Here is an 11,454-nt window from a genome sequence, read left to right as displayed (position 1 = left end):
TAGGGGGCAGCTTTCAACATTTTTTTTATCACTCACTGCTTCTCGGAAATTTGATTATGGTGTGCCTTGGTGTAGTTTTCTGCTGGGTTCATGGGCTTCTTGGATCTGTATGTTTTCTAATTTTCATCAAATTTGTAAAACTTTTGGCCATTATTTCTTGAAATATTTTACCCCACACCACCACCTAAAACTTTCTTGGCACTTCAATTAAAGATACATCAGGCTCTGGCTGGGTGACTCAGTGGATAAGGCATAATTCCTGTGTGCTAAGGTCATGGGTTTGATACCCAGTCAGGTATCAAGAAGCTATCAATGAGCACACAACTAAATGGAACAACTAGCATAACAACAAGTTGATGCTTCTCTCTCTCTCTCTCTCTCTCTCTCTCTTTCTCTCTCTCTCTGTCACAAATCACTGGACATTTTTTTAAAAGACACATTATATTGCTTGGTACTGTTTCACTGGTCACTGATGCTATATTCATTTTTTTCTCCCTCTTTTTCTCTTTGGATCATATGTACTATAATATCTCCAAGTTAACTGACATTTTTTGTTATGTATAATCTGCTGTTAATCATTACTATATTTTTTATTTCAGATGTTATAATTTTCATCTCTGAAAGTTCTACTTGGTTCTTGTTTTCTTCTATTTCTCTCTTCATTATGTTTATGTTTTCTTCTACATTTTTCAGTATATTTATGGCTTAGAAGTTTTCCTATTTCATCTCTGTCTAGGTTTATTGCTATTGATTGATTTTCTTCCTGTTAATTGATTATTTTCTGCATATTTGGTAGTATTTTGGGATCTCAGGATAGTTGCTGGATTTTGTTGTATTCCTTAAAAATTCTGGCCTTTGATCTGACATGCAGTTAAGTTAGTGGTATCAGTTTGATCCTTTTCAGGCTTGCTTTTCTGCTTTGTTAGGGTGAGACAGAGCAGCCTTCATCCAGAATAAATTAGCCCCAGTACTTGGGTGATTCCCTTCAGAACAAATCATTTCATCACTGTGTGAGCTCTGGTCCCTGGATAGCCCACCGCTTTATAGTGGTTTGTAACTCAGCCTGGGAATTTTCATCCAAACATATGCAGATTAGGATTCTTCAAATGATTTGAAAGGCTTACTCAGCAGTTCTCTTGAGATTCCCCCTGAACATTTCTCTCCACTGTGGTTTCCTCAACCTCCCAGAACTGTTGTCTCTTTTCCCTCAACTTAGTGAGATACTGGACTCTGTTTGGGTTTCTTGTACCTGAGTTGTATCCTGGAAACTGTCTCCTGGAAGTAATCCAGGGCTAGTGCTCACCTCATTTGTTTCCTTTCTCTTAGGAGCCATAGCCCTTTACTGCCTGTTGACCTAGGTCTGAAAAAGAGTTGTTTCATGTATTTTGCCTGTTTTTCTAATTCTTTATGGTGAGACAAAAGTTCCTGTAGCAGTTACCCCTTCAGGCCACTATACTTTTCTACCATTTCCTGACTGTTATTGGAAATGTATACTTCCTTATGATCTTTAAGATTATTTTCTCCTCTTACAAAACCCCACTCCATAAAAATAAGTGAAATGTGAAATTTATATATTACTTTTGGAAATTTTAACATTTGCACCGAAGGTACAAAGCAATGGTAAGTTTGCTGATGCATTGGCATGCACCAAAGCAGTGGCATTAAACTGTACCAGTAGTCATCTTCTTCTTTCCATGTATTCCCACACACAAAACAGCCAGTTTCACTTAAAAATGTTTTTAATAAAGTGTAAACATTATTATATCTAATCTTGACACTTGAGTAGTCATCTGTTTAATATTCTGGGGGATGGAACAGGAAGTGTACATAAAGCACTTTTGTTGCTTACTGAAGTGTGATACTTAGCTGTAGGAAAAGCACTGAGTGATTGTTTAAATTGCAAGTTAAAGTAGTAGGGTTTTTTTTATGGGACAGTACTTTCACTTGAAGAGTGACCAAGAGACAAATTACGGTCATTCGGACTTGGGTATTTGGCAGATGTCTTCTTGCAAATGAACAAAGTGAGCATGTTGTAAGGTCAGTGGGCAATGGAGGAAGGTCATGTGAGGAACCAGACCTGGGAACTTCGGCTGGAACCACCCACACCCATGCGCACCAAAAGAAACTTCCCAGGAGTCCTTTGGAAAAGAGCGACTGTCCATCAGCCAGTGAGATTTCGCCACATCATATCAATTCACCTTCACCATGCCAACCCTATAAATTACCCCCAAATGGGAAAATCCATGCGACTTCTCTGGCCTCTGTCCCCAGGACCAGAGAACATCGTCTGGGAAGCGCTGTACTAAATAAAGCTTTTGCTATTACACACTTCATGGATACACCCTTCCTTCTTCCTCAGTGGGGAAAAATACTTTACACATGTCACTTACAAAAAAAGGACTGACCATATTTGTTGTTAGTGATAAATTATGAGCTTTCAGTAAAAATTAATATTTTACAATTAGCAAATTATATTTGCCACCATGGTTGAAAGGTTTTTTTGATGAGATGAAGGGGTTGATATTAATGAATGTGATTTTTAAAGTATTATGTAATAAAGTGTGTCAACATTTGGAATATCTGTATAAATCAGAGCACTAATATTCTCCAAGTGATCAAGGTATGGTGTTACAAAATAATGCATGAGTAAAAGAGCCATTCAAAGTTCAGAATAGACCAGTGGATTTTTAATGTAACAGTATGAAAAGTTTATGGGTATTGTTGGAACTACTTTTTAGAATATACCACTCGTCGTGTTTGTGTATACTATCAAGAAGAATGTCCAGCTATCTGATTCAGATACTCTTCTCTTTTCCAACTATATATCTATATGGAACTATATTTTCTTCATATACATCAAATAAAATAACATATTACAATAGATCGAATGTAGAAGCAGATATGAGAATCTAGAATTCTTTTATTCAGTCTAGATATTGAAGAGGTTGCTGTAATGGAAAAGAATGCCACTCTTCCTAAATTCTTAGAAAACACCATTTTTCAGAATAATGTCTTATTCATATTAATATGTAATGTTTGTAATTGTTATTTTAAATAAATTAATCATTAATTTTTTTAATATTTAGTTTGGTAAATACTTATAGTTATCACTCACATAAACAAAACAAAACATAAACAAGCATTTAAAGAATAGAAAGGAGTTCTGAGACCAGAAATTTTAAGTTATTTGTTCTTTAAAGATGTCATGGGTCTCAGAAATAAAAACATCTGGATTTGGGGCCTTTTAAGTTGGGGGACTTGCAATCACCTCTTCTTTTTCTCTGTTATAATTGCTGTCTCAGTTTTCTACCTTTTGTTGAACAAGTTTTCTACTTTTTATTGGTAGTTTTTGGTTTTGTTAGAGAATCATTCAAATCTTTTGCATTTCTGAATTTATTGCTATTGATTCTCAGGTTGTATATCTCATATTTCCTTTAATGCTTTTTGTATCTTAATTATTTCTCCTTTCTTATTCCTCATATTGATTTTTTTTTCTCCTGAACTCACTCTTTCTTTTGTTCATTTTGCACACACTACTAATAAAACAGTATTAAAGCTCTGGGACAAAGACAATGGAAGGGGAGAACACAGTTGACAAGACATATCAAAGAAGAAGGAAGGGGGACTGATGTGCTATAGAGGCTCTCTCCCTCATTTGATCACTGTGAGCGTTCAAGAGAAAAAGATGTCAGTGGGGATTGTCAGTTGGTCTCTCTGCCTGGGCATCACAGGGCCATTGACATTTGTAGATCAAACAGAATCCATGCTCTGCCTTTCAACTTTTAGCATCCTATGTCGAGTTTTACTTGTGTAACCAGTCTTGAATCAGGCTCTGGAGTAACTCTGGCTAACTATATTCACAAAAATTACTGGTATAAAAGCTACAGTTGAATAGTTACCTATCAAGTAAATACGTATGTCTACTGATCAAAGCATTTCTTTTCTTTGCATGCAAGTGTTTGTGGTTTCATAGGGACTTCTCTCAGAGATGCATTTGTAAGGAAATGAAGAAGGCAGGATTTGGCAGAGGGAGAAACTAAACTGAAATGAAGTTGCAGCTGATACTCTTGTGATCCCAAGGGGAGTTCTGGAGCCATGATAACCACTTAGTTGCCTCAAGTTGAAGCAACGGAGCTGGGTCTTGGAATCTCCAAGTCAGTCATTCACTGGTTCTGGGCACCCCCTGGGAAGGGTTGTCACTTTACTGAGGCAGGTCCCTGCAACCTGGGGCTATACCCAGTGATGGATATGCTGGTGGACTTCCAGTTCCGAGAACAGGAGGAATGAGTGCCTTGGCCCTGAAGAGAGTGTCTGGGCAGAATACCGTAGCACTCACTACAAACATATGGGTTGTTAAGATGCATCCTGAATTCTGAAACATTAAAATGTGAAGAAAAAAAAGTACATCTTAAAAAGGTAAAAATAGTGTGAGAATTCAATACTGGTTTTTTGATATGGAAATACAAACTAGACTCCAGGGAGAATCAAAATAGAGAACTGGAAATACAGGGGGCTGCATGGGTTATTCTCCATTCTCTGTCATTCATAATTATTCTTGCAAATCTGTTTGATTCCTCTTTCTTGATATTCCAGCTTTCTTTGCTAAGCTGCTTAGCAAAGCCCACACAAGAGGCAGATAATGGCCAGTGCTATGCTGGTAAATGTTTAAAAACTAGCTCTCTGGAGGAAAAGAAGTGTGTGCATATATTCATATAATTTTTACTGATATAAAGGATATGGTGCCTGACCAAGTGGTGGCGCAGTGGATAGAGCATTGGACTGGGACACGGAGGACCCAGGTTCAAAACCCCGAGGTTGCCAGCTTGAGTGCAGGCTCATCCGGCTTGAGCACGGGGTCACTGGCTTGAGTGTAGGATCATAGACATGACCTCATGGTCGCTGGCTTGAGCCCAAAGGTTGCTAGCTTGAGCCCAAGGTCACTGGCTTGAGCAACAGGTCATTGCTTCAGCTGTAGCCCCCTAGTCAAGGCACAAATGAGAAAACAGTCAATGAACAACTAACGTGCTGCAACAAAGAATTGATGCTTCTCATCTCTCTCCCTTTCTGTTTGTCTGTCCCTGTCTGTCCCTATCTGTCCCTCTCTCTGACTCTCTCTCTGTCTCTATTAAAAAAAGGGAGGAATATGGTGGATATAATTTATAAATAATGATGAACTATACAGTCTCTTTATTGTAAATTTTATGTAATCAATTGATTCTCACTGAATGCTTTAAATGACTTTTGCAGAACTCAAATCCTTAGCCAATCTGTGGTTACAACTGATGATATATATATTCCCCCGCCCCCAAATTACATTCTGTCCTTTTGGACAGCAACAAAACAAACCCAGACCATCCTGATTAAATTTGGTATTCCTTCTAGTTTCCAGAAATGACAAATAATCTCTTAAAATGAGTTACTCCCACAGAGGAATAATCTCATTAATAATAAATTGATTCTTATTATTTCTTCTATTGTGAATACTTTATTATAGCCCCATAATGTTATTAAATCATATTTATCTTACCTAATTTACCTTTTTAGGATCTATTTCTTGATTCTCAAGTTAGACGGTAATAGCCTCAAGGGTAGGGCTGTCTTTTATATTTGATTTAGGCCACATAATCTAAGGTAATACAGAGTTCATAAAAAATATTTAAGCCCTGGCTGGTTGGCTCAGTGGTAGAGCATCGGCCTGGCAAGTGGAAGTCCTAGGTTTGATTCCTGGCCAGGGCACACAGCAGAAATGCCCATCTGCTCCTCCCTTCTTCCCCCTCTCCTTTCTCACTATATCTCTCTTCCTCTCCTGCAGCCAAGGCTCTATTGGAGCAAAGTTGGCCCAGGTGCTGAGGATGGCTCCATGGCTTCCGCCTCAGGTACTAGAATGGTTCCAATTGTAATGGAGCAATGCCCCAGATGAGCAGAGCATTGCCCATAGTGGGCATGCCACATGGGTCTCAGTTGGATGCATGAGGAGTCTGTCTCTCTGCCTCCCTGCTTCTCACTTCAGGAAAAAAAAATTTTTTTTAATATTGATTAAATAATTATAAATATTTTAAAATATATTCTTTGTCTAATCCTTTGCTTTTTCTTATTAGCATTATTTAAAATTTGTCATACACAATTTCTAAAATAATTATGTTGGAAAAATTTATGATGAATTTCAATAATAATTTAATAAAACAGAAAATGACTGCTATCTGGATTTTTTTCCAAATTATGGAATTTGTACCAAACTGTGGAATAGAGAGAAAAAAAATCACCAGAGATACTAGTGACAGATAAGAACCTGATATATTTACATATTTCCTTCTAATTGTTTTTCTAAGTGTATATGCTTTTCTTACCAATAGAGACTGTATGCCAGGGGTCGGGAACCTATGGCTCGCAAGCCAGATGTGGCTCTTTTGATGGTTGCATCTGGCTCGCAGACAAATCTTTAATAAAAATAATAATAACGTTAAAAATATAAAACATTCTCATGTATTACAATCCATTCATTTCCTACCACTCATGTTCATGGTTGCAGGTGGCTAGAGCCAATCACAGCTGTCCTCCGGGACAACACCAAATTTGTATTGGATAATGTGTAATGTACACAGGTCATTGTATGGCTCTCATGGAACTACATTTTAAAATATGTGGCGTTCATGGCTCTCTCAGCCAAAAAGGTTCCCGACCACTGCTGTATGCTATATTTCTAGTTTCATTAATTCTACTTTTTTACTAAATATTATATCATGAGTACTCTCATATCATTGAATGTTTTTTAAAACATGGTTTTTAATGTTTCACATTACTCAGTTGTATCTACAAACTATAACTTATTTAACCATCTCCCATTTAGAACATCTGGATTATTTGCAATGTTTCACTTTTTAAATACTAGTGTGATAGAATGGAATGCATATTTTAAAAATGAATAAATACATTATCACTTAGAGTCAGGATTGATTGGGTCTCTTGAGTGTTTCTAAACTCTCCTGGCATTTTTTTTCCCTTTCTATATTGAAAAGTTACTCCATCAGTTTGCTTGTACAAGTACTCACCTCTCTTCCATCTTCCATCTCAGGCCTGAACCAAGATTTAATGCGCATGTTTACATAAACATTAAAGTCAATGAAAGTCTGAAATTTTATAGAAGTCTGCTTCTGGTAGCTAGTATAGCAGGGTCCTCAGGTTATGATAATCTCAACATTTGACATTTTGCGTTTACTACGGTCACTGACATAAAAGCTTAAAAAACTTGAGACATGAGTTTTTTGGCTTACACCGTTAGCATTGTACTTACGGACTACATGGGTGAATTGTACTGCTCACAAAAATTAGGGGATATTTCAAAATGAATATGAAGCATTTGATTTTTTTTATTAACTAAGAACATCAGAAAAGTAAACAACAAGTCAAAGAAAGTTGTGTGGTTATGCAAATGAGATGCAAAACCAACTTTTATTTCACTGGTGAGAATGCACTATAGAAAAGGCTGAAAGTACTGGAGTATCTGCACGTTCCCTGATCTCCTAATTTTTGTGAGCAGTGTGTTTGGTTGTGCACAGCAGCAGAATACACAGTAATGCTGTGTATGAGTGAGGGAGTTGGCGTCCCACAGTACGCTTACCTACACCATTTTGAACTGTTAAAATCACAAGTGTTCTGTTTGTGTTGCTTTGTTTGGTGTCTTTTGGCCCTTATCATGGCTCCTAAATGAAAGTCAGAGTCTTCAGATGGTAGGGCTTTGAAGAAGAGGAAAGCCATCACGATGGATGTCACAGAGCTACTGGCATCACATGGAGAGGAGCTGTCTGCTGAGAACCTCATTCAGCTGGAAAAGCAGCTGATTGAAGAGGAAGAGATAGAAACCCCAGAACCCAAAAGATTTACTACCAAGGGTTTGGCAGAAGGTTCTTCTATGGTAGAGGATGGGTTGGCAAAATTTCAGGCTAAGGACCCCAGCGATGACAGATTCAGTAAGGTCTGCAGAGCTGTTATAGATGCCTTGCAATGCTATAGGCAAGTTTTGGAAGAGAAGAAGTCATCAACATTCCAGAATAGCCTGGAACAATTCTTTAAGAAGGTAGAGAGGCCTGCAACAGATCCTGTACCCTCTACATCAGCTGCTTCTCAAGAAGAAATACCTGTAGTATAGGCAGAATCATCTCCAGCATCTCCTGCATGTTCCTAAGGCAATCCTGATGCACCTGACCCAGTATCTCCAGCACTTTCTGCAGGTTCTCCTGCCTCTCCAGCTCCTCCTCCCAATAGATACTCCTTCCTACCTTGCAATGCTCCTTCCAGTGTGCAAGCCAACCACAGGAATAAAGGTAAAGAATTTTTTTACACTCATTTTTGTCATTTTTTCTGTTACTATAATAGAGTGTATAGTATCGTATATTTATGTCCTTTTTCTTTTTCTGTGGCTTAGTTGTATTTTTATATTCTAAATTATGATTTTACAACTGTGTTAAGATAGGTAAGTGACTTAGGCTAGGGTGTGTTTACACTTACACCAAAATACAGGTTATGTCACTGTCATAGGAATGGAACTGTATTTTCTCTGTTTTACACTAATTTCCTCCCATGTGGCCAGCTGTTACATTGCACTTTTTGTAAACTCTCCTCACTGTTACTATTCTTTGTGTCAAACTTTCAAGTTTTTGTGTCATAATCTCTAATTCCTAAATCAGGAAAATCCTGATAAATTATTTGCTTATTGAACTATAAGTGACTAAGGAAACAGATATCCATGTAAGAATGGTACCATATTTATTAGTTCAAAGGCCTTTCCTTTGTAAAATATCTTAAGCCTTCAAAAACACTAAAAGTTAGTAAATCATCTTAGGTCATAGGAAGAATTAATGTCCTATGTTAATTTATTTCTGGCAAAAGTCAGGTATCTTTTAGAGGCAATATAATTAATACACACATGTATACAATAAAAACTTCTTAAACTGAACAATTCTCTATCGTTTTTTATTTTGATAAAGCATCTAGCCATTATCAATTGAATAAATTGAATGATATCTCCTTCCTTTTTGAGTGGGAAAAACTAACATGTCAAATATTGTTCATTGATGGCTTAAATAGAATTTTAAAAAAGATTCAATGGCAAAGAACCAACTATGAATGCATTGTAAAGTTTTCAGTCTTTTAAAAAGTAAAATTCCTGGCCTGGCCAGGCAGTGGAGCAGTGAGTGGATAGAGCGTCAGCCTGGACTGCAGAGGACCAATTCAGGTTTGAAACCCCAAGATCGCCGGCTTGAGCGTGGGCTCATCTGGCTTGAGCGTGGGTTCACCAGCTTGAATGCGGGATAACTAGCTTGAGCGTGGGATCATAGACATGACTCTATGGTCGCTGGCTTGAGCTCAAAGGTTACTGGCTAGAAGCCCAAGGTTGCTGGCTTGAGCCCAAGGTCGCTGGCTTAAGTGAGGGATCACTGGTTCAGCTGGAGCCCCCAGGGTCAAGGCACATAGGAGAAAGAAATCAATAAACAACTAAGGTGCTACAATGAAGAAATGATGCTTCTCATCTCTCTCCCTTCCTGTCTGTCTGTCCCTATCTGTCCCTCTCTCGCTAAAGAAAAAAAAAAAAGTAAAATCTCTGATGTAATTTTTCTCCCCAGTTTGTTTTTCTTCTTTGGTTGGACTAAAAACAAATCTGATTACGTTTTCAATCATGTCCCTAAAAATCTTTATTGCTGAACACATGACCAAAAAGACTATCTCAGCTTGAAGTAAATGTTCAGTTATCACTAAGATATGCAAGCAATCTAGAACTGAGGGAGGAAAGACAAATTTACTTCTGAGAAAAGACTTAAATTGATGTAGTTGTTTAACTTTAGTGGAAATTTAACAGACTAGCAATGAGCACTGTCATTTTACTTTATATGAATGAGCTAGTAGTATTGTTCAGGTTTTTCTCACTCTCTCTAGTACATTAATTTTAGCAAGCAGGTAACTTCAGAAACTCAGATGTAAACTTCTCTTATAATAAATAAAGATCTGACGTTATTTTTTTTTATTTTTTTATTTTTTAGCAAGAGACAGACAGCCAGGAATGGAGAGAGATAAAAAGCATCAATTCTTCATTGCAGCACCTTAGTTGTTCTTTGATTGCTTTCTCATATGTGCCTTGACGGGGCCGGTCACTTAACCAGTGACCTTAGGCTCAAGCCAGCAACCCCGTGCTCGAGCTGGTAAGCCTGCACTCATCGGTGACCTCCGGATTTTGAACCTGAGTCCTCTGCATCCCAGGCGGATGCTCTATTCACTGTGCCACTGCCCTATGTCGCTACCTGGTCAGGCAGATCTGGCATTATTTAACATAATTGAGGTGTTCTGCGAGGAGGTTTTTGGACCTGAACTAGCAGATACAAGCAAGTATAATAATATCATTAAAAATGAAGCATTTTGACCCCCATGCCATTCAGAAGACTCCTGTTTCAAGTCCACGTTCATTTGTATCTACAGTGTGTCCGTAAAGTCATGGTGCACTTTTGACCGGTCACAGGAAAGCAATAAAAGGCAATAGAAATGTGAAATCTGCACCAAATAAAAGGAAAACTCTCCCAGTTTTATACCTATTCAGTATAGTTCGATGTGGGCTCACACACAGATTTTTTAGGGCTCCTTAAGTAGCTATCCCGTATAGCCTCTACAGACTTGTCACTGACTGATGGCCTACCAGAATGGGGTTTCTCCACCAAACTGCCGGTTTCCTTCAACTGCTTATCCCACCGAGTAACGTTATTCCTAAATGGTGGTGCTTCATTATAAACGTGCCAATATTCACGTTGCACTTTGGTCACGGATTCGAAATTACCGAGCCACAGAACACACTGAACTTTCCTCTGTACCGTCCACATGACTGGCATGGCGTGGGCTGCACTGCTGTATACACGGTGTTACATCATCATCTGCGCATGCGCACATGCTGCCACATCATCCTACAGAAACTGGGAGGGTTTTCCTTTTATTTGGTGCAGATTTCACATTTCTGTCATCTTTTGTTGCATTCCTGTGACCAGTCAAAAGTGCACCTTGACTTGACGGACACACTGTGTAGTTGGGAAACTACAGGGGCACTACTGGAGGGCACCACCAGGCGTCGCTCATCATAGAGGCTTCGTCAACAACGGGCGCTGGGAGCTCTCTTTCCTCCTGTCGCTTACCTCAGCTTCCGCCGGAAGCGCTCCTGTCAGTGCTGCAGCTAGTATTGGGGCTCGCAGTTTTTCTTGGTCGGGTGTGCCGGGAAGGGTGAGCCTTGTCTCAAGGCGGCGAAGAGGAAACCTGGAGCTTAAAGCCAGGCGACAACATGGACATTCTGAAGTCGGAGATCCTCCGGAAGCGGCAGCTGGTGGAGGACAGGAACCTGTTGGTGGTGAGGAGCCCTGGGGTTGCGGGCGCGGGGCTGTGGAGGGGACAGCGGAGCGGGGCCGAGTGAGGGGAGGTAGTGCG

At 39.0% G+C, this 11,454-nt stretch overlaps 1 protein-coding gene across 6 annotated transcripts in view; it reads left to right on the top strand.

The window, feature by feature from the left end:
• The first annotated feature begins 11,189 nt into the window (after positions 1–11,189).
• PRPF18 (pre-mRNA processing factor 18) overlaps positions 11,190–11,454 on the top strand; it is a 52,521-nt gene continuing 52,256 nt past the window's right edge. For 3 of the 6 annotated variants that reach the window (XR_010751539.1, XM_066385091.1, XM_066385093.1), the window contains exon 1: positions 11,190–11,377. Coding sequence is in view for 3 of the 6 variants with exons in the window: in XM_066385091.1 (XP_066241188.1) it covers positions 11,312–11,377 (66 nt within the window). In the remaining 3 variants the exon portion in view is untranslated. The remainder of the gene's footprint in view (positions 11,378–11,454) is intronic. The other 3 variants (XR_010751538.1, XM_066385092.1, XR_010751540.1) reach the window with 2 other exon arrangements.

This window comes from Saccopteryx leptura, chromosome 5 (genome assembly GCF_036850995.1).
Source record: "Saccopteryx leptura isolate mSacLep1 chromosome 5, mSacLep1_pri_phased_curated, whole genome shotgun sequence".
In the NCBI taxonomy this organism is placed as follows: domain Eukaryota; kingdom Metazoa; phylum Chordata; class Mammalia; order Chiroptera; family Emballonuridae; genus Saccopteryx; species Saccopteryx leptura.
This window is presented reverse-complemented; position numbering and strand designations above follow the sequence as displayed.